The sequence below is a fragment of the Parasteatoda tepidariorum genome, chromosome 8 (genome assembly GCF_043381705.1).
Source record: "Parasteatoda tepidariorum isolate YZ-2023 chromosome 8, CAS_Ptep_4.0, whole genome shotgun sequence".
Classification (NCBI taxonomy): domain Eukaryota; kingdom Metazoa; phylum Arthropoda; class Arachnida; order Araneae; family Theridiidae; genus Parasteatoda; species Parasteatoda tepidariorum.
Window position 1 is genome coordinate 53713116 of NC_092211.1, and position 25197 is coordinate 53738312.

At 30.9% G+C, this 25197-nt stretch overlaps 1 protein-coding gene and 1 long non-coding RNA gene across 3 annotated transcripts in view; one reads left to right on the top strand and one right to left on the bottom strand.

The window, feature by feature from the left end:
• Positions 1-1002: 1002 nt before the first annotated feature.
• The window catches only part of LOC107455010 (calcyphosin-like protein), a 39939-nt gene continuing 15744 nt past the window's right edge, over positions 1003-25197 (bottom strand). The window contains exons 3-4 of one of the 2 annotated variants that reach the window (XM_043042128.2): positions 11137-11314; positions 1003-1438 (exon numbers count right to left, since the gene is read on the bottom strand). In XM_043042128.2, coding sequence (XP_042898062.1) covers positions 1214-1438; positions 11137-11314 — 403 coding nt within the window. In that variant the 3' untranslated portion in view covers positions 1003-1213. The remainder of the gene's footprint in view (positions 1439-11136; positions 11315-25197) is intronic. The other variant, XM_043042131.2, reaches the window with a different exon arrangement.
• On the top strand, positions 13718-20633 carry LOC122269373 (uncharacterized). Its single transcript, XR_006225151.2, has 2 exons — positions 13718-14856; positions 19663-20633. It is a non-coding gene; the product is annotated as an uncharacterized lncRNA (long non-coding RNA).

The window sequence follows — 25197 nt, forward strand, 5'->3', positions numbered from 1 at the left end:
AACGCTGGATAGGTCAGGTCATTGACCAACAGTTTGGAATTTTTGAAAATATTATAGGACTCATAAAAATCTAAATCAAAAATTGAAGAACAAGTTTGAATGACTTTAGACGAAGAAAAATCAAAATTATGATTAGAATCCCAACAATGTTGAGCAATAGATGAGCGTCATCAACGGCCAACTGCCTTGAACTCCTCCATTTATCTTTCTTCTCTATGCCATTAGTACCAGTCGCCCTAGAGCACAATATTAGATTAAGAGGTCAGGTGCCCTCTAACGCGGGCAGGCACCTTAACAAATCCAGATCGTCGTCATTTCTTTCTGTTGCACTGATGAAGGTTACCCTTTGAGCATCCGAAACAGCTGTCTGCATTTATAAATATTTTTTGCGATCTTTAACGCTGTTTATCTTAGTTTGTAGTTAGTAAGCTTTTATTTACTACATGAATATTGATTTGTTTCTGCAACATGGCGGAAGCGTTTATCCTGCACCAAATACGAACGTATTCAAATGTATTAAAATCCACTTACGAATTTTAAGTTTTAAGAATCCAAGTTATTTTAAAAACTTTTATAATGCTATTACAATAATATTGAAACATTGGGTGTCTAAAAAAAAAAGCCTGAGAATTTGAAAAATCAATTGTAGAAAATTGGAAAAATATAGAAACGTACGGTTTGCTGCGATGTGCTTAGGAAACGAGATTAAAGAGGGATCGAATTTATAAATTATTTACAAATTAAATTTCGTCAAAATGTGACGACAGTGATTGAGAAAACTATTAAAAAATGTTTTCCGAGGTAGTTCAAAATATTTGCATGGGTACTATCTGTTTTTAGACAAAATCACGTTTTTGCAGCAAATGGGGATTATTTTGAAAACATTGTTTAACATTTTTTCTCAGTTTTGGCAACCTTTTTAACTGATTTTGAAATTTCATTGAAAAATACTCTGGTTTTGTAAGCAGAACGCAGGAAACTGAACATTACTGTCTCCTTCCGTTTTTTTTTTTTTTTAATCGATACATGCAGTTGTAACGCTTAAAAACCAGGTAACCAATTCACCGAGTTAACTTGTTAACTTGCTTGTTTGTTCAGAAACATTCTGAGGTATATTTATCATCGTGTTCGGTAGAAAAAAGTAATTGAACAAAAAATACCCGACGAAAATTTAGAGATCCATAAGAACTTAGTGAGTTCTAAAATTATTATTTTAAATATCACTTACCACTCCATCTATTACACCACCGTCTTCGAAATTTTTGAGAAATCTGTTCAGTAGTTGTTTTTCTGTCGCTTGTCCATTCAAATATTCAGGATGATTCTGCACTGAATATATACCCCTCAGATCTTCATAAGTCAGTTTTCCGTCTCCTGTTTTATCTGCTTTATCGAAGGCTTTCTCAACTAAAGCTATTCGGTTTGCCGACATTTTAGGCTGAAAGAAAATGAAAGTAGTTTTTATTAAAATTTATTTTCATTTATTTGATTTCCTTTACCAATAAAAATAATCTCATTTTCAATTAAAATTTATTATTCAAAATGCATGATACACTGTTAGAAATTCCTCGGTAAAAATGGTTTAATAGCAATTTATTTAACTGTTATTTACCAATATCAACCAAAACAGTTAAATAACCATAAAAGAGTAATATTCAAACTGTCAGATGTGATAAAAAATGTTTATTGATTGTTTTTACCTAATACGATGTAACCAGAATTCTATCGCATCAACTTGGCCCAGTTTACATTTTGTTCCAAGCTGCTGGGTACATATTGTAGCCACGGGGATTAATCGGTTAATCACATGACCGGCAGAACAGGGGTTCGAATCCCAGCTTTGATGCTACAATATTTCTTCCATTCCAGAAGACAAAAACTATCATCCACGCATGAATGCCTCAGCATTCACAGAGCTCCAATGTCCGTTTAAATTTCATTTTCATGATGCAGAAACTATGCTAGTTGCAAATGATATATTAATAATGATGAATTAATAAACTGTATAGTTTTGTATTCACGTTTTTTAACCGTACTAGTTGTAAACGGTTTCAAAACCGTAAAGATAAAATGTTCCTGGCCATAAACCTTATGGTTAATCGGATTGATAAAATGCAGCCGGTTATTTTACCGTAAATTCATAACGAAAATTCTAGCAATGTTGAGTTCAATTTTTCAACTTTAGTTATTGGGTTTTTTTTTTTCAGATAAGTATTTTTTAATAAAAAAAAGTAGTTTCATTTTAAAACAACTGAAATTGATTTGAAAGTTGATTGTCAGGAATTTATAATCATATTCGAAATTTCCGAAATTTAAAACCATATTCGTTATTAGTTTTTGTTTAAAAAAGATTGCAAACTTTAAAATTTATCTTGCCAATTTTAAAAATAGAAAACATCATTTAATCTATGCAATTGGATATCATTATCATCCTTCACGAAAAACAAAAATCAGGGTTTTTAAATATTTAACATAATATCATTATACTATATTACAAAAAAACATTATCATTACTATTTTATAATTGTATTTCTTCAAGATAAACAGAGTGAATACGGGAGATATCTCATCTTTCGTGACCGAGACAAAAGTTATTGATTGAAATGTCATCAAATAGTACAATTTCAAGGACACGTTGTTTCTCGACATTTTAAAATCGAACTATGTTTTCAAGAAAGACTTGGTGAAAACAATGGTGTTTAAATTGTAACACGGATCTTAAATTTGTAGTACAGTGTATGAAATATTGCTATTACTTCAGTAGTAATCAGTAAACAAAATAATTAAAATCGTGTTGATTTTTATCTTTTAAATAATTAAGTAATTATAATAAAACTTAGTTATTGAATCCAGCTTTTCTCCGATAAAAAAAGCATATAAAAGCATGGCAAAATACAAAATTTGTGAGAAATCGTTGAGATAGTTCATAAGAAATCGAATTTCAAAAAAGTCGATTTCTCAGGAACTATTCGACCAATTTCATTCAAATTTTGTATTTCGCCGTGTAAAATGATGTAAAAAACAGTATGCCCAATTTTTTTGCCTAATTCTAAATAAAATAATAAATATTTATTAAAATTATATTTTGCATATAATCTTTAGGTAAATGAATTTTATAATTGCTTGTAAAAAGTTCTCAATTCGCTTTTAAATTTCTCGAGATATGGTGAAATACGCAAAAAGTAAAATTAACTTACCATTTGTCCAAACTTCGGAACGCTCTCCTGACCAAACTATTGGGACCATATTTTCCTGATTGCGGAAACTCCCTATATTTTGGAGGTCAAAAATCCGAATCCGTCGGGAAAAAAAGGTATGTATTCCGAGAAAGTAGATTTCTGTGTCTGATTTCGTAACTTAAAATATCGTCTGCGCTAATTAATTAACAAATTTGAGGTCACTCCCTTGAACCATAAAGATTGAGTCCTAGAACGTGCAGATCCGATGATTAGATCAAAAGATATTCAGGGTGGTCCGTTTTTTTATTTTGCGCACTTTTCAAAACTTTATCTCTGACTTTTCAAAAATGGTATATTATCAACTAAATAATGAATATTTTGATTAAATCTGACACTTTGTAGTTCGAACAGTTTAGCCTTCGAATCTCAACAACCCGGTCTTACCCCACTTTCCATAATTTTAAAGCATAAAACGCAAAATATTGTTTTTATTTAAATTCGTCGAATAAATTTATGCTGTATATTAAAAAAGCAGTTAACGAAATAAAATAAAACACGTATTTATGGATTAACTTTAAATCGATACCGCATGAAACAGAAATTATCATATCACTATCAATTTATCATCACAAAGCACGATGTTTTCCTAATTTAAAAGTAAATTTACTACAAGAAGAAGGAAAGAGAATATTTTATCGCCAATTTCAAAAGTTAGACTGTTCATGAAATATTTAAAATATGTTCCAGGAAAGATGAAATATAATATTTTGTGGAAAGGCTTTGTTGGTATTTTATACTGCACGCTACATAAATGCCATGTTTACCAATTTATTACTCATTACAGCTTGCCCTCTAATAAATTACATATTAGGTAGGGAAAAAAAATTATCGCTTCTGCATTCGTGAGCTTTTTTCTTAAATGATTACTGGTAAATTCAAGCTGTTGTTTTGAACTATCATTTATTAGTAGGTTGATTTTGAAAGAAGCAATAGAGAGGTAAACGATATTGACAAATGGATTGACCATATCGATTCTTTTTTAGCGTAAAAAATAGCTTAAAATCTAAACGTTGATTAATCACGCGGCATGTATGTATGGATAATTGACTGCATGTAAACAATAACAATCTTCCTAAAAGAGGAAAAAATTTGGAAAACTTCCGATGTATCCCTTCGCTTATGTAATGCTTACAAGGCGATGTGTAAGCAGGTTTAATATTCTAGGGACAGGGCCCGACTTAGCCTGATTGGGGCCTGGGGCAAAAATTTACCTGGGGCCCCCTACTGCTTCACTACGTCAGTTATGAAGAATTGAACTTTATAGAGGTATATGAATTTTTCATCTCATTATACATATATAACAAAGAAATTGACTGGAACCTAAAATAGCTCTAAGTCCCCCAATGGTCAGACGAAATATTGTTCCGTCCATTTTATTGATTTTCTGACAATTCTACGTCCATCATGCCGAATACAGTTTTCTGATTGTTAACTTAGTCATCTAGCTGCGAAAAATCCATATCCTTGCTGACATTAGGGCGGAAAACAGCTAAATTTGCGCAAATACGATGGCTCACTTAAGCCAATTAGAAGCCTGTATATTTTTGTAAACATATCGCATTTTGAGATATGTAAAAATGCAGACTTTTGATATAGTAATTGCGAAAATTTAGCTGAATTCCGCACTAGGAACCACGAATTTACGAATTATAGGTTTTTGTGTTCATACGATAGATTAATAAAGAAGCTAACATAAAACGGGTTTTACACTGTACTGATATTTTTTTTTAAATGAAAGTTCATTAAACATGGAAACCTAAAGTAAACTTTCAATTTGAATTGGGGGCCCCTCTGATGTGGGGTCCGGGTAAACTGCCCCGTATACCCCTACTTTTGTCACAGGCTCTGCCTAGGGAGTTTTATTAATGTGATTTAAGCTTAAATTTAAGCGTAGTTTTACCGTTCATAAGAGTTTTCTGTATTTTATAAATTCTAACTAGTTGTGAGCCTGAATCAAATTTAACAAAATTAATATCACAGCATAATAAAAAGTGTAAGGTTTGCCGTGTTTTGGATGTTATCCCTTATTTGGCTATATTTATGTAAAATATCACCGTTAGATATTTTTTGGTTTGCATCTTGCAGGGCGTAGCATGCTTGCGGAGTCATCCGAATTCTTATGTTGTTTGTTTCGTTGACACTTAAATTTGGAAAACGCGTCATATTGTAAGCACTATAAATATAATAATATTTTATGGCGCCCCTTTTCAAGCTTAGGCGTAAAAATCAAGCGGAAATAGTAACCCGGAAGTCTTGCACGAATTTTAACTACTAGTGCCATGTGTGCTAGCTTTACATGGTCAACCATCCATATAGAGTGAAAATTGTCTTTTTTTTTCCTGCTTGTTTTAGAAATCAATGCTATTACTAATATACAATAATATCGAAGACTCCCCATGTAGTAAAGTGACTGATGCACGTTAAAACTGTCGAGTCGCAAAAGTCATCCATGTTCCCATAACAAATCAAACCTCTGGGGGTACTGAACTGGAGATCGATCGTTCTCTGATTCAGGTCAAAATTACGATCTGTGGATGAATGACTGGATGTACGAATGGGTCCGCCCTATTAACGGGTGCGACGTATGGTGTGGCAGAAGTCGAGTTTTTGGCCATAGATGGCGCCACTGAAAAACAAGAATCGCACACTCTGCCTTAAATTTACTCGGTTTCACCAAGCAGGCTTGCCCGCGTGGCAAGTGGCATTAGAACCAACCAAGCAATATAAATTTTCAGTTAGTTGCCAGCTGTCGGTAGGACTCTTAATGTCTTAGTAGCAGTTTTTTCCTTAAGCCTAATGATTTGGTGACCGATATCGATAGGTCCTTTTCATTTGAAAGCTACTTTTTGCAAACTTTCTGTTTGTTTGGATTAAATTATAATTTTCTTTCAAGAAATCATATTCCAAGTACTCCACGGCTATAAAAATTTAATTCAAAAATGAAAATAATATAAATATGTGACAAAATTTAGTTAAATATATTGACATCGAAGAATTTATATAAAAATATTCGCACTCTCGTGCCACAGATCCTTGGTTCGATCCTTATCAGGGCAAGGTTGACTAAGTGGGTCGATAAAATGAGTACCAAGCATGCTTGGGAACTAAACACTGGGAATTCCGAGGTTCGGGTGACCACCCAACCGGAGCATCTGCCCTGAGCCCAAGATCAAGAAAACTGAGATGGACCCAATAGACCTTGGCCCTCTATGGGCTGTATCGCCACTGAGTTCTAGTTTTACATAAAATATCTGAAGAGGTAAAATAAATTTAATACATACGTTACAACTTTGAAATATGTGAAATGTAAAAGAATTCTTCTTTCACATGAATATTTCCGACACAAATTAATGGAGTCTGAAGGATCAAAGTTTTGAAGGGAGATATTAGATATTTTAATGCAAATTCTTTTTTCCAGAGTCTCTTTCTAGATTGATATGTATTTTTATCATAAAACAATTTTTTAAAAAAGGGATGGGATAAAGTGTCCGGTTGCATGTTTAATTTCAGACGCCATTTTCTTTCGCTCACACGACACGTGACGAATGGCTATCTTCAGGTCTACCTACTAGTATATAAAAATAAAAAAGTTTATCACTTCTATTTGGAACTTTAAAAAAATTCAGTCCCAAACAAAAATTATACACTGGCTTGCAACATTCAGGTTTATTCCGCCACAAAACGCATATCATTCATAAATTTTTAAAATTACGTCATATTTATTTTTCTAGTTAATTCATACCATCACAACTCACAACTAAAAAAATTTTATCGCTTGCGTAGAAAATAAGCTTAATAAAAATTTTCTTTCAAACTAACTAGAAAAATTCATAGACAAGTCTGCAATATAAACATATCTTGAAAAAAATTATCGAAAATTATAACAAAAAAATAAATAAAAGAATAATCAAAAAAGGATGCTAAAAGCTTGTAGCAATATCTGTTTTCAATCATTCAATGAGTGCATAAACAGAAATTTAAAAAATTGTCCCTTTCTTAAATAAATAATTCTAAAAATATTAGTAAAAACTTTTCTTTTCGTAGTACTATTTCATCTTATTTCATGACCGGTGTTGCACAGCAAGCTCAATTCTGAGTTAACGAATATCGATGTTCAACTCTGTAACCTAGTAACTTCTAACCTAACCCAGCAGACAAAGGAACTCCTGGATCAAGCATTGGGACAAACTAGCCTTCGTGGAGGACTTTCTAATGGAACTAACCCGCATTTGCGTTACATGGAGAGGTAAACTACAAAAATTCTCCCCTTAGTCCGACGCCAAGGAGGTTCTTACCCACGATCCGTCTACCACTGATGATGTTTTATGTCAGCACTGTGATCGGTGCGAGTCGGGAGCAGAATTCATATCAATCAGCCACACTGGTATTCGAACCCGGGTCGCCTCATTCGGAGGCGAACGCTCTGTCCACTGAGACACTTTTTGCTTTACTATTATTAAATTAACCCTAGACGGGAACAAAAATGGAATTTTTTTTCTTGAAAAGATTTTATATTAATATGGTAGAAAATATCGGCCTTACGTGTGTTTTTATAATATCTTTTCTATATTGAGCAGAGAATGCGTCATCACCTGATTTTGATTAAATATTGTTTTTATAGTTAGCAGTAAAAGTTATCGTGTTTTCCAATTTTATATTTTTATTTTTCTGCAGTTATATTGAAATAAAAGCAATTTTATAATACAGTAGCCATAAATAGAGTTTGGGAACGAACTATTAGTAAATGTGACTTCTATAATTGCTAATACTTCTCAGAAACGATTTCCCTTTAAGCTTTTATTTATTTACTTAAAGTCATCAATAATGAAAATAACAAATTGTTGCATCATTTTATGCAATTTGAATACGTCACAACACAACACCCCTCTTCTCTGTAAACTCAAAAAATGCTTTAAAAAAGGAAAACACCAAGCTTAAAATAGATTTTTTTTATCTAATTTGGAGAAAACACACAGACTAAGCAGACTAAAATAGAGTTCTTTTGCTATAAATAACTTTATATTTGCACGCACAAAAGCTAAATAGAAACATGGTGTGGGTTAATAGCGTGACAACATGATGCACAACTACAAAACTTATTTTCTCTTTGTTACAGAAACTATAAGTTATTGCTTCATTCAGTTCATTGTATTTACACTACGATATAATCTTAAAATTAAAAACTCAGACATTCCAAGCATTTTTAGCAAACCGTGCCAAATTTTTAAAAACTAATGCAATTCATTAAAAACAGAGTATAATAGCAGAATGTGTCACTCAATTCTTATAATAATAGAACTCATTTTATTTTTCCATAAAATCCCGTCTTTTTTTCTAAAAAGAAAATCATTTATACGATTAGTAGGTAAAAAAAATGAGTTGAGAACAATGATATAGATTGTACTTGGATCAACAATGACTATTTTTACTGAGTTCTCTAATTCCTGGTTGAAATATAGTGCGTCTGACCCCAATAGGCCTTTAAATGTAAATTATATCTATTTATCCTACTCTGAGCGACCCATCTCGGAATTTATTTTTTTTAATAAAATTATGGAATCTAGTATTTCTCTAATTAAATGCAAACTAATACTTTTTCTATCCTTCTAGTTTTTTTACACATTTTTTATTTAGACACTAGGTACATTTTAGGAAATATGAAACTCCGTGTTCTTTTTATTTATGGGAATATAATTTTATTTTATTTTATTATTTACATTTGGCCAGTAACATAGAGTAATACAGCGATTCTCATTTTTTTAAGCCAGAGAATCTTGAAAAATATATATATATATATATTTTTTTTTGCTCTAGTAATAACGATTATTAGCAATTATAAAAAATTTAACCAAAGAATTATGAAGAAAAGAAAGTTGAATGTGAAGTAGGAAATGTTTTCATTTTTTATCAAAAATGTTTTAAGTTTTATATCAGAGTGTTGAATTTCAAGATCTAGCGCGGTGTCTGGCCAATTTCTTTTTTTTTTACTTTTTTTTTTCTTTGCTGTATGCATAACCATTAAAAAAGCTGATTTGTGGTTTTTGTTGAAATGAAAACAAACTGTTAACAGCGTTGAGAATGATAACAAGAGACAAATTTTCTTATTGATATTAATTTTTTTTATAACTGTTTTTTTTTTCTTTTCCAAATTTATAATAAGTGTCGTCCTTAGAGTAATTTTTAAAAAATAAATTTTGCGTGAAATATTTTATTACAATTTTTCTACTGATCGGATTTTGAACACAGTAAATTGCAATCTTTATAGTTTGAGTATTCTTTCTACGGCGAAAATTTAAGTAACTATATCAGACGCAGTGAAGTTCATGAACTTAATATAGCTAGGTATTACTATTCACTAAATTAAATAGAATGGCTAGAGTTTATTCATAATCCTTAAAATAATTAGAGCAGCTTTTAAAAAGGCTACCTGCATTTCCATCGTTTAATAACTAACATCAAATATTTTACCACTTCTTTAAAAAGAATAGGATCAAAATATTTTATGAAATTACTTTTAACTTTCTCATAAGAAATTTCATTAATTTTGTAAAAGGAAACCGTTTGAAGACATAAAGTTCAGTTCATCGCAAAGAATCAAGTAGATATAAGTTTTATAAATGGAATCAAACCAAAACCAAAAGTTACATTTTGCTTATTTTGGTCAAATAAAATTTTTACTGTTTTAAATAGAAGGGCACAGGCACCACGAAAATATATCACCCGTAAAGGCTTAATTTTGTCCTGATACTTGATATAAAGGTATACTTATCTTCTTAGTCTAATTCGAAACCACGAGGTTTAAAGATATGAAACTGAACATTGGACAATTTTACCACTTCTTTTCGTCAGATATATTACGCCCACTAGCTTCACTACTTAGACCAACATTGCCAAAGACCTAACTTATATACTTATATATATATATATATATATATATGAATNACAAAATAAATAAATGCCAAAAAACACGAAGAAAATTAGGAAAAACAATAAGTTTCATTTATTGCACATAAGCTGCAAGCAAACAGAACTCGTCAGAAAAGCTCAAAATGAAGATAAAACAATGGAAAATTATAGACATATGAAGAAAAAAAAGGGGGGGGGAAATGATAGTGAAAAAAAAATAACAAACAACTGATTAAAAAAAAAAAGAATTAATAAAAAATAAAAAAAGGACGAAATTTTTTTAAAAAAACCGGTATTGTACAATATCAGAAAACACTCTTTTTTGCGGATATTATCGTGTGGGCTGATGAAAGGATTATATATTTTATTTTCCGGTTTTTTTAAAAAAATGTCATCCTTTTTTTTTACATATTTTTTTTAATCAGTTGTTTTTTATTTTATTTTTTTCACTATTATCTTGAGTAGTATTTCTCGTATACGTGTATTTATTACCTGATTTATTATTTGTGTTTAAATGAAGAATAGTCACTTGGAGACTTGTCATTTCAAAACGTAAGAATTGTCATTTGAAAAAAGAATCGTTATAAGACACTTCTTACCTTGTTAACAATATGCCATTTAAACCCAAATGATAAATTGTGAAGTGAACTTAAGTTCGCTTCTCAAACAATGTACTAACACTGATGCATGATGATGCACGGCTTGCACCAAAAACAGGCAGTAATAAATAAGTAAAAAGAAGCCAAATCAGAGCTGCCAAAAAGGCGAGTTTTTTCGATATCGAACAACCATGTCACCTTTTTTAGCAATACATCTCTAAATAACTAAAACAAAGAAGCTGCATACTTTCTAACCGGAAGTAGATAAGTCAAGAGCTCTAGATAGCTGTTGTTTGAATTTAAATTGAAAACACCACACATATGAAAACACCTTTGCAAAAGAAGGTAAATGGAAGCGATTAAAACATTAATTAAAGGAGGAGAAATATTACCCTAACTGCTCTTAGAAATTCTTCGTAATGGACTGTTCCTGATCCATCCTTGTCGAATTGCTGGAAGAGTTTCTCAGCATCTTCGTCTGTTATCTGAAGTCCCGTATCTCGAATACCTTTCACAAATTCCTCCGTATTCAAGTCTCCACTGTTATTGTCATCCATCCGCCTAAACACTCTGTTAAATAAATAAAAATATGAGTTACTCAAAAATATTATCATACTTTTTTGTATGAGTTAAATCAATAAAAAAGTCATGGAAATATAAATCATGATGACTGGTTATTTTGGCGTTTCTCCGCCATTATCACTTTAAAAACGTCCCGAGGGTCCGATTTAAAAATCCAGTGGTTGTAAGCCAAGAAACTGTCCCAATGATCATAATGTTAAACCAATAGTAATGAGCAATGAGCCAGAAAGAAATTCTTGCTGAATAGTTTTATAATGATAGGATTTTCATAAACTTTGTACGAGTCTTAATAGTTTAAAGAATCTACCTTAAATTTGTTAATTAATTAGTGTTAACTATTTAAATTACGGAATCAGACACTAAAAACGTACTTTCATTGAAATAACGCATTTGTTCACCCGATGGATTTGGTTTTCTAACAGACAAAATATAGGGGATAGACGCAATCTAGAAAATATGGTCACAATATTTGAGATATCTCACTGTTCAAACAATAATTAGACTACTACCAAAAGAACGTCTTTACACCACCGCCACTTCGTGCGAACTCTACTATCTTTATTTTCTACATCAACCTTGATGACAGCGCCATCACAACAAGGAGGTATATGGAGGCATGACAAACATCATGAAATGTTGTAGTGTAAAACGTTCAATAAATATACCATTAAGGTATATAATATGAAATATTCAATACAAGCACCATAATAGACCATAACATGAAAAATTCCATATAAATACAGTAAAACAATATAAAATAAAACGTTCTATACAGACATACAAAAAGTATAATATGGGACATTCAATAAAAAAATTATGAACAACCATTTAATACTAACATAGAAAAACGATGTAATATTATACGATGCAATATGAAACGTTCAATAAAAACATATATGGAGGCATGATGACAATATTATTGGCAAGACAGTTAACAACAAATAAATTCTTTTTTGTTGAAAATTTTATAAGCGATTATGCACGCAATTAAATGATTCTTTTATCTAGAGATAATTTCATGTAAAATAACAATTTTTAATTATTATTTCTTACATTTATTAAACGACAAAAAATATGTGAATTATAGCATATATTATTGGATATACAAATGAATTAGAGGATATACAATTTTTCACAGCACTTTCAACTCTGTTATCTAGTTTTAAATGACAAAATAGGAAATTTGAACGAAATCCATGATTTGATTTGTTCATTTACGTCGCACTAGAGCTGCACAATGGGCTATTGGCGACGGTCTGGGAAACATCCCTGAGGATGATCCGAAGACATGCCATCACAATTTTGATTCTCTACAGAGGGGACATCACCTCCGCTTCCGTAGCCCGACGACCTGCACGCGAAGTCGAGCACTTTACGGTAGAACAGTTTAACGAGGACCAATACCGCACACCCTCGGTCCCTACGCAGACTGATCCAAGTGGTCACCCACCCGCACACTGACCGCAGTCAGTGATGCTTGACTTCGGTGATCTGCTGGGAACCGTGTCTTAACGATCAGTCCACTGCGGGACAAAAAACCATTTGAGAAACGTAAGCTTCAAGATACAATTTTTTTGAACTGTCAATCATCTTAAGCCATTCGGTGAATTTCATTTGTATTTTGTTTTGCTTTGCAATAACAAAAATAAAAAATCCAGAATTTTCTGATCTTTTTAAAACCTATATTTCGTTTTTCATGACATTGATTAATAAAAAAAAGCTTAAAGACTTGAATCAAAATTCTTTTATTCGTTGTATGATAGTGTAAATTTCACCGTTTTACTTTCTGGCATTTATTAAAGTAGTAGTGGAATAATATTTCAGAAAAGTAAAAACTGTTTAGTTTTTCCAACACTTAAATACTTGCCAATAAAATTTTCTGGTTTATTAGATTAATTATTAATGTTAATTATTCTTATTAGATGAAGTATTAATGTTAATTATGTCATACAACTTGCTTGAATTGTTTGTATAGAATGATGTTGAAAATTATTGCACACCCAGAATCCTTTTATAAAAAATGAGAAAAACTGGCATTTATATATTTTTTTAAATTCTAATCATGTTATTTAAAACTATAGTAAAACAAATTAATATTGAACTTTGCTCTTTTAACGCCTGAATTTCATCACCTCAATCAAGTCATTTGAAAATTAATTTGACGTTTAAATTTAAACTAAAAACATTGACTACCACTTTAGATTGAAAAAGATATATCCGCGTAATTTTGCATCAACATAAAGATTTTTTTATTGTAAACTTTTCATGGCGAATGCAAAATTTTTGCTTAACAAATAATCTTGGGAATAATGAAACATTGTCATTACAATTACTTTCCTTTCCTATAATTTATTATTACTGTCATTTACCCCAAACAACTTACCTCTTAACATTCAACTAAAGACCGTCGCCAATAGCCCATTGTGCAGCTCTAGTGCGATGTAAAATAAAGTGCCTACTTGAAAAATACCTTTAATTAATAGACAGATCAACAGAGATCAATATACAACTCAATGGATGTAGCCCCAAAACTGCTTCGTTTTCTACGTGAATATTTGCTTCGAACTTCGCTACGTGGTTTTATTAAAAATCTCTGTTTATTTCTTTTGTGACAAAATATATTTTAAATTATATTTTTTGACAGTTGCAAATGCAAAGCTTAAAACAACGAAATACTTCCACATGCAATTAATTGCGTAGAAAAGGAAAAAGTAGATATGGGTGGAAGGAGGTGCATGAACCGGATGCAGTGAGAATGGCACTAACTTTCACAGTTGCATACATTTCGAAAATTCACCAATCAGGCCTTCACATGCGATGTTTTGTATACAGTAAGAACGACTTCTAAGAATCTGATTGGGCAGATTCCTTGCAATCGATTTATGAGGCACAAAGGTTACAAGTGAAAAATATAAATTCTGTATAAACTTCTTAAACAAAACAAAACAAACTCAAACAAAATAGCACGCTCTCTTCTGGTCAGAATGTTGCATGGCACTGAATTGTTACGAATTATCGAGAAAAATTTATCTGCTGAAGGCAAATCCATATTTAAAGGTGTTTTTACTGCTGATGAAATCCCTAAAAATGTAGAAAATAATTCTACATTTATTGCCAACATATCATCTAATTCAAAAAAAGATAATCTTCATTGGGTAGCATTTTATGTAAGAGATGAAAACCATCTGGAATATTTCGACTCATTTGGTAAAAGTCCAAAAGTTTATGGAGGTTTTATAAAATCTTTTGCTAAGAAATATCGCACGATAATAAGAAATAAAAAATGTTACCAAGACAAAAGATCTACTGTATGTGGTGGTTATGCAATTTTATTTATCCTTTCAAAATGCGAGAAATTATCTTTTGGCGCATTTCTAAAACATTTAAGGAAGGCCAAGCAAAAGTATGGCACTTACGATCGATATGTTGGAGAATTTTTAGAGAGCCAGTTCATTGGAGTTAAATATCGTTTAATTGTCGAAGATTCGAAATCTATTTAAATAAGAAACGAATAGAAAAACTTATAAAAGGTAAGCATTATTAAAATGTTTTCCATGAAATAATTAAAACATATATTATTATTATTAAAAACACTGCTATGTATAATAAAGCGAAACAGAGATTCCGCCCTAAGAACTTCAAATTATTAGCCAAATATCAAAAGTATTAGCCAAGTTTCAAAATTCTTAATCAAAGACAAATCTTAACAATTTCGTAAGATTGATTTTTTATCAAAAAAAACTTCAAATCAAAATACAAATTTACCATCAACTGAAATATTTTATAATATGCAAATTCAAATCAAAAGTCATTTTTGATAACTTCTTAGACTAGAGCAGTAGTATAAGTATAAACCGTATGTATTTTAATTTAATATAAGTACGTTGTAATAAAAGTATAGGCAGCATTAGGTTATTGTCACGCCAAAACATATTTTCTGCAAAACTAATTAAATGGTAATTTGCATTTTGCTACCATATAATCTGATATATTTGACAAACTGTAGTAAAAATTATCACGTGATTTGTCAAGGAATGTAGTCATCTGTATTTTACAGTAATTTATGTCATGCTTACATAATCTCTCTTGTTACGTACGTTATCTGGACTTAGTATAATTCTAATTTGTTTTGTGATGTATCTAACAGAAATTATTGTCATCGAATAAAAATTGCAGGATTTGTTCACAAAAATTCCTTTTGACTCTTTTTTTTTTAGGTAAAAGAGTAATATGTATTTTTTCTTTTGGTAGAAAAAAATCAGGCGCCAATATTTACGCAAATGCATAATTTATTTCCTGCCGAATTTGCAATTTTATCACATTTGGCTAATGATTAACGCGGGCTCTGAAACTATAAGTAAGTAATTAAATTATTCCTTTATTTACTTGAGAAATAAATACCAAATGCTTGTTCTGTACGCTTTTATAATCCCTAATATAGTGGTCAGAAATATAATTTTGCAATCAATTTTCATATATTTTTGTTTATGTAACTTAAGGGATATTTCCGTATCAAGTTCTGTCTCGCCAACTACAATCGCAAGGATGCCAAATGAATTTTAAACTTAATTTTAACTTTAAATTTTTTTTTAAAAACATGTAGATGTTTGCCCTGAGGTGTCTATGAATTATATTGAGTTGGTCCCTTTCTGTGATGTTTTTTTTAAGTTTCTCGTGGGCCACTGCCCAGAAGTTTCTAAGGCTTGGCGGTTGTTCTGCCACAGATCATGTTACAGAAATCTCACAGTAACTTATATATTTTATTTTGTTTTAGTCTTTAAAAAGAGTCAACTTAGTCATTTAACAAATTTTATCACTAAAAAGAACACAAATAAGGAATTTAAATGACTGGTTATATTTTATTAGATAATTTTATTTGAATCAGTTAGAATGCTTCCTGATGTGTTGTTTTATGTATGTGTAAATAAAATTTCTCAATTAAAAATATTTGTTTATGTTGCTTTATTGTGCTAATTCTATGCTGATATCATAAATAAAAGAATGAGTATCTGTAGATTCGCTGTGTGGGTATGATTTTAAAAACTGAAAGTAAGTTTGTAAGTGCGTACAATTCTTGTAATGATGTGAAGTCTTTGAAAGCTAAGAAATAGCTGATTCATTTCTTTTAAAATTTAGTTATGATCTTCATGATTAAAAATTTGATAATTCAGACACACATTTTGTCTTTTTTCTTAACAAATTTATAAACGTAAATACTGAAACCGTAACAATATTTATGGAATATCAGTGATAAAAGTTATATGGTCAAACCCCGCTATAGTGAACCTTTTAGGGACAGAAACTTTGGTTTACTATAACCGGGAGTTCACTATATCCGTTACTCAGGCAATTTAACTAATGGTTCCCAAACTCCTTCCTTTTATTACACATTATTCAAATAAATGACTGAAAAATATTATGTAGTAGCAAAAAATTTGTTATTTTTCGTTACTCTTCGTCTTGCGTGCAAAAAAAAATTAGTAATTTTTAGCTGGCGAGCAATCCTTAACATCAGATATGGAAACACTTCCTGACTCTCAGATAATTTTTCCTGAATTTCTGTTATTCCGCTTTTTAAACATGTCTAACCTGCCATCCAAGCACATAATAGTAGTCTCATAAAATAACTTAGAAAATTCATCGACATTTGTCCAGATGCTGGAAGATTGCAGCTTCTTCTAATGTTGAACCACTTAAGTAATGCTTCTTCAACCTCCTTGTGATCTGCTTTTCTAAACTTTTTTTCAGCATTCTAAATTTTTTTCATGAGCAGAAATTATTAATTGTCTATTTTTCCATATGTTACAAACTGCAGTTTTGGATAGTTTATATTCACTGCAAGTATCAAGTTGATTGTATTAATTTTTAATTTTTCTGATTATGCCCATTTTATCATCAATGGAGAACGTTTTACTTTTACTGGTCACCAGAGTTAAATTTGAGACACTTGTTTCCAGACTTTTTTTAACTGAACTGAGAGCAAAAAAGAGTTGAAAGGAGGGCCTTATCAACACATATTAGTGTCTAACTCTTTGACCAATAATGAATAATTACTCATTCCCTCTGACAGAAAATGCATATTGATCTCACTGACACCTTACAGGTGCATCTTCTGCCTCTGGGTTGGAAACATCTGCTTGGTTTGTTTAGGGATGGGAAAGTGAGATAAAAGAAGCAAAACAGAAAAAATGCTTATCGCTACATTCCCCTCTATAGATGGTTTTAAATATTGGTATATGAATTTATTTTGAAGTAGAAAATTCAAAATTATTACAAAAAAAAGTGAAAAAAATCAGTTGAAAGCAGAAAAAAGTTCATTATATCCAACTTCCTCACTTTTTTGGTTCACTATATCCACAAAAATAACATTATACGTATATAGCAAGGCACGCGAACGAACATTTCGTTCACTATATCCGGGAGTTCACTATAAACCGTGCTCACTATAGCGGGGTTTGACTGTATTTATGATTTTCTCATTAACTAGGAAATGTTATTTTTTTAATGAAAAAAAAAACTATATATAATCTCTTACTGTAAGTAACCTAAATTGTTAAAATATTAATTATAATGCACCAGAGATTAGTTTTTAAACCATAATAAATTGTTTTGGGCTTAATATAAGAATCTGTGATAAAATATTTAAAAAATATCCAGAAACTCTTCTGGACCTGATAATATTCATTTTTAAGCCAATTGAACAATTTCTAAGAACTGCCATACACTGCTTTTGTAGCCTTTTGTATAATATTTAAAGAATAAGAAATTGTTAAGAATGTTTCAATACATTTTTGTTCACAAGTTAATTCTATGTTTGTTATTTAATATTTTCTGATTGAAACGATATCAAAGACAGTTTCTTTGTAACGAAAAAGTTTTTTATCTCTGTATTAACATTTTGAGAACTGTTAATCTGTGTCAATACATCAAATCTCATACTTCGTGAGTATGGTTAATTTTCGGCCTGTTAAAAATGATTCTATAAACTGTTTCTTTTTTAAAAAAATTCTGTTGTATCAATGCCAATTATGTTTTTAAATTTTGTAAACTTTTTTTTTAATTGATTTATAAAATACTGTTTTCAATGTATCAAGTTTGAGATGACTTTACTGAAATGAGGGATTATTAAATCATTTAAATATGATACGAAATTTAAGACCTTTGTCTGATTAGCTCTGAAACCCAACTAACTATTTTGAAATTAAAAATAATAAATGATAAGTAAATATTTGTTATTAGATAAAATGCAACAATCTTTTTTATGATTCAAAATTAGCATAAACAGTTAAATGATTAATTTGTTTACTATACAAATTTATTATAAACCATGATATTAATACTTGTCTTGTCAGAAAAAAGTACACTTAGATAAAGCAAATTTTTCCCACAATGAAATGAAACCAAATTGTAAAAAATAATTTTCTTCCCAACAAAAAAAAACTGTTTTTCATTAAAATTTCAATTATGTACGTGATTGTGTGTACCAAGTATGACAGCTTGCGCTGAATACTTGCACATCGACTTTAAGTACTTGAAAATTTTAAACATATTTCATTTTGTTAAAGAAACTGGCCACCCTCCCTACCAATTAGTGTAAAAGCTTTGAAAAACATTTTCTACAGGGGTTTGTTCAGGGCAAATTTACTACCGTTTAGCAGTACCTTCACAAATTCAACTTAAGGAAAAACGGCAGTTTCACAAAATACTTTTAAAAAAGTAAGTTCTAAGGTTCTCCACCCCGCCCCTTAAAATTTTGTTTCCCCGTAAGAAACTATAAATCTGGAGTTGATTCTGCATATACGAATAGGTAGCACGTGCTAGGTCAGATAGTGGTGTGGTAAGCCTAACCGGTCGCTTACGCCATAGTATAGAGAACTTTTTTTTTACATAGTTTTTTTTTTTTTTTTAATTGAACACAGAGTCACTTCCTCTGTAAACTTTACAAGAAGTTGAAATTCAAACATTATTCTAAACATTCGAACATTGTTCTAAATTTATTCTAACAGACCTTAATGTTTTTATGAAACAATTTTTTCTCTATGACTCTTTTTTCAATATAACCTCATGGAAAATGTTATTGTAATGAAAATAACTTTTAGTGCAAGTACTGTTAAATGCATGTTGTTGTTTTTAAAATTCGAGTTGAAATTTAACAATGGACAATGATTTTTATGGATTTTTAAATTTGGATACAATTTTAAGCCCAAAATTTTACAATAGCAAAAGTATTTTTGAATATATAGAGAAATATATATATAAATTTTCCATTATTTTGTGTTGATTTTTTACTATAATTTTTAATTTTCATAAATTATGTCTAAATTTGCACAAAATAGGTTTCTCTCATAGAAACCTAGACAGACCCCTGTTCTAATTGATGGTTGGTATGATATCTATCCCCTAGAAAGCAAGCCATTTTCTTGAACAATTACTGTGCCTTGTTCTGCAATGTTTGCAAATGTCAAGTATCATTATATATGAAGCAAAATTTTCTTTTGCTCTGAAATGTGTCAAGAAAGTTGTTGGTCATTGAAAGAGAAATAAGAGATTGTTCCCAGTGAAATAAACTTCATTTCAGAGACTTTAAAAGTGTAATCTGTTCTCATCAGGACACTGATCTCTCCTGTCCTGATCTCTGTACTCTTTTTCATGATCTTATGAAAAACTTCAGAATTGATATCTTCTTCACTGGATAAATGGAATTAACATTCAGATTTTGTTTACGGAGTTACCACAGCCTATAAGAAAAAATATATAGGCCAAGTGCTATAATAGAAGGCTTTTCAATTGGCGTTAAAATTGAATCAAACAAGATGTGACAGCTGTAATTATATGTAAATTTGCTTCCTCCAATCAATGCACAGTTACAAATAGACCATCATAGTATTTATAGTATATCTATTATCATAGTATATTTATTGTATTTAATTTATTGGCTTTTTTTACTTGTCTATCATGTTTTGGCTCAACTCTAATGTAAACAAGTTTGTACCCTTAGTTCAAGAAGTATAGTGATTAGGTTTAAATTAAACCTGAAAATTATAAAGATATATTAATTTTTTTAACTACTGAATATGATTTGTTTAAAAGAGGTTAATTTTGAGCATTTTCTAATTGTTATAGTCCATCAAAAATGTTTTATTGTTCTATTGTTGTGGAAGATTTAATGTGTTTTTTAACTAATGACTGAATGAAAATGAAAAACTTGTATTATTTTTATCAATATTTATACCACCTGTTTTTATATTTATTGTACGTTATTTATTTTATGTTATATTATCTGTTAATAAAGGATTATTGGTATAAATTTTAATGTTATTTTTTAAAGACTGCTTTTTGCTGTTTACTACACATTTTACTATACCTTGAACATCATCTTATTCAGTTCAGTCACAATACTTTTTGTGTTGATAGTTGAAAAGAATATTTGTTTGCACTGAATTTTTAATATGTACAAACTATAATACTCTTAAGCTTTTCGTATTTTAATAGAGTAAACTTTTCAATAGCTTAACTGAATGAAAACTTTTCAAAATCTTATTGAGTGACCATCATATGTTACTGATATGTAGAAAGCTAATCAAAATATTCTAGCGTAGCACATAGTAATTTTCATTTCATTTCCAAAAATAAACAGTATTTTGTGGGGAAAAGTTTGCAAGCAATGGAGACCTCTAATAAGAAGTAGGGGCCTGGCTCAAATATCGATAGTCTATTTCAAGCAATATTTTTCCATTTTTAAGTCAGTGTACGAAATTTCCATCCTCTTGCCATTGGCCATTTATTTTTTCTAGCAAAATTTTATATTTTGAATTGCACTGTCATGTTCTCCCAGAATTATGAGAGCGTTTATCTGCTACAGATTAGGATGTCACAATAAACTGAAAACAATAGTCAGAATCTCTTTGAAGGTAAACGGTCCCGCAGTGGACTGATCGTAAAGACACGGTTCCCAGTTGAACACCGAAGTCAAGCATCGCTGGTTGCAGTCAGTAAGCGGGTGGGTGACCACTTTATCATCCTACGTAGACACCGAGGGTGCGCGGTATCGGTCTTCATTAAACTGTTCTACTGTAAAGTGTTTTACTTCACGCATAGGTCGTCCTTTCTGCAGAGGATCTAAATTACGAAGGCATGTCTTCGTATCATTCTGAGGGATGTTTCTCAGAGCGTCGCCAATAGCCCATTATGTAGCTCTAGTGCGACATAAATAAAGTACATACCTACCTTGAGTCCCGCAGTGGACTGATCGTTAAGACACGGTTCCCAGCAGATCACCGAAGTCAATCATCAGTGTGCGGGTGGGTGACCACTTGGATCAATCTGCGTAGGGACCGAAGGTGTGCGGTATTGGTCCTCGTTAATCTGTGCTACTGTAAAGTGTTCGACTTCTCGCGCAGGTCGTCGGGCTACCGAAGCGGGAGTGCCATCCCCTCCGCAGAGGATCAAAATTGTGATGGCATGTCTTCGGATCATCCTCCGGGATGTTTCCCAGACCGTCGCCAATAGCCCATTGTGCAGCTCTAGTGCGACGTAAATTAACATCAACCTACCTTGAAGACAAACAGGGTGATTTCCTTTGAATTTCATTAAATAAATTTTCTTTAACCCTAGTCAAAGTAAAATTTAATGACGAATGTCAGTCGTATACACTTCTGATATTTTAATTTTCTAATATTTTTTTTCATTTAAAGAATTTTTTTTATTTTATAGTAACCTTCTTTTTAGTTATTATCTTCAAATTTTCAGCTTCTGCATTCTTTTGTGGTTTTGGTAACCAAAAAAATCACAAAACATGTATTTAACATTTTAAAAGTTGTTCCTATTTTTCGTGAAAATAGTTGCGAGCGAAAATTTTGATATTGCTAGTAGTTACTTTACTTTTATGTCCGAAACTTCATGTCCTGCTTTAAGTCCTTTTTCAAAGTGTCACTCACACGGTTCCCAGCAGATCACCGAAGTCGAGCATCACTGGCTGCGGTCAGTGGGCGGGTGGGTGACCACTTGGATCAATCTGCGTAGGGACCGAGGGTGTGCGGTATTGGTCCTCGTTAAACTGTTTTACCGTAGAGTGTTAGACTTCGCTTGCAGGTCGTAGGGCTACTGAAGCGGTGGTGCCATCCCTTCTGCAGGGGATCAAAATTGTGATGGCATGTCTTCGGATCATCCTCAAGGAAGTTTCCCAGACCGTCGCCAATAGCTCATTGGGCAGCTCTAGTGCGACGTAAATGAACTACAACAACATCATAGTGTCACTCAATTATTATTATTTTGGTAATTTATTGGCTGCCTCCAAATTCGGCATTAATTGTTTTGAGCTGCCCTGTTGCATTGCCATCACGAATTCAGAATTAAATTATTTTAAAACATTAAAATCCCATAATGACTTATTTAATTCCTTTTCAGTGTGGGGTCTTGGAGCAAAAAAAGAAGCCCAGCTATTTGAATATGTAACTATCGCGGGGAACTGCTCGTTTCGGTATGCTATACTATAGAAAAACAACTTACAGGGTGAGCAACATACAGAGCATCATAAGTGCTAAGATCCATCGCATAAGAAGCTAAGTGACTGTCAAGAGGTTCGTCACCTGTGAACCTGTTGTTGGGCAACTCTAAATGTATGGTTGGGTACTAAGTCAACCTCCCTTTTATTCTTTCTTTCTGTGTCAAAATGTGATGGCAGATATAATCAACATGGATGATATAAAAGGTTTATCAAAGGGATATCTTTATTAACAGTGCAGCACCGTATATCAATAGTGTAAAAATGTAGAGCAGACCAATGATAAATAAATATTTTCTTCTCCCCAATCCCACTCGCGGCTCAGCTACCGTGCCTCTAATTATTGGTTTTTCTTTTATACTCAGGGACCACACCAAACCTTGGGGGACTGGTTTAACATTATACCTTTGTATAACAAATATGGAGTACAATTATAATGAGTGATATTCTAATAACTTTGTATTTAATTTTATCAATGTGATTTATTATTTATTTTTCTGATGTTATTTTATCGTATTTATCTAAGTCCTGGAAAAAGTACAAGGTCATTATCAATTTCTTCAGAAATTAAATTTATTGCAGCCAACTAAAACTTTTAAAGTCACAATAGACACCACTTTAATGAAATTGAAACGAAAAAGACTATATCTTAAGTATGTTATCGTAACATTGCGTGATTAAAATAGATATCCTCGCCAAAAAAATATGTTTTTAGGCCACTCTTTTTATTCTTTTCAAAACCATAACACTTGCTACTTTGCTCATTTAGAGATATTCCGTGCATAGAAGACCACCATTGTCACGATACATTACATTTTGTTATGTTGTATTTTAATGTTATTAAAAAAAAAAAGAGACATGTGAAGGTTAACACATTACGCTTAATTATAACAAATCAATATTGCATCTTTAATTTCAGAAACAACAAATGAAGACCATATCTGAGAGTTTTATATTTTATTTCTTGTAATTATAAATTTAAATTAAATTAGTTATTTAATTTTAAGAGGACTACGAACGTTCAGATTGAGAAAAATTCGTTATTTGGTTATCGTGATATTAAAAAAGTTCACATTATACTACGTAATGTGCAACCAATTGTATTTAAATCAGAGTTTTCCTTATCGAATTAAAAAAAATTTTTATTATTAATAATAATCGGTTAATGTAATAAATTTGCTTAAATTACTCCCTTTAACCGGCTTATTTGGTTATTATTTATATTGACCGATTAGTATTAATAGTAACCGACTATTCACATTAAGCGTAACATATATATTATTTAAGATATATATTATTCTTTTTGATATAATGTTTGTATTTTTCTAAGAATTTATTTCTTGTAAAACTTTTAATCGAACTAAATATAAAGTTACATTTTTACTTTTTAAAGAGCTGAATTGGATAAAAATTTAATCAGCACTGGTGCAATTTAGTTTGTCCTTCAACTTGTAAAAAAAATAAACAAATAAAAATAATTCGTAGGTCGAAATCGTAGCTGATGCGGTATCGATATCGAAATTTAACTACGATATTGACGCGGTCGATATCGTAGCTAGATTTCTGCACAATTTTCAAACTGCTCGTCGTAGCTCTTCTAACTGCGTTTCATACAGATACTTCTGATAATTAATTTTTATTTAAATATAAAGACGTTTATAATTACGATTTCTTTTTCTCACGTCCACTAAGCAATTGATAAAAATACGTCCTAATAATTGAAATTTATATTAAATAGGTGGTGTTATTAATGCAACATATTTTAAAAGCTTAATTCATAGAAATTTGCATCATCATCTCACTTCATATAGTGGCTAAATCAATAACTCTTTTCTTTTTTTTTTACCTCGAATTAAAGGATAGATTTGTTAATGCGATCACATTAAACGACATTTTCAAGGGTGGTTGATTTTTTTTATCAGCATTATATATTTAACAGTAAACAATAAATACAACATTTAGAATCGTTTTAAAATAATCACCGAAATCAATGAATGGAAATAAATATTACTGATGTAACGAAGGAAAAAAAAAACGAGTTTTCGTATGAATTCGATAATCGCATCTGATCAATGCTACTAAATTTTTACGAAAAATTTGTAAATGAATCTTTTAAAAATGAATTATTTTGAGCATTTAAATTTGCTATTTTTGTCGCAATTAGCAACAAATTTATTAATTAGAATGAATTAAATTGTTTATCATTTTAATATATGCAATGAACAATGACACGATAATGTCTGTGATAAGTAGGTTGAATAATTCTTGAGTCGTATCATTTTAATAATATGACTTTCTGTTAAAAAAAAAAAATTTATAAATGCTTAGAATATCTTTCGACAAATTTTTAAATTGCGTCGCGGTGGCT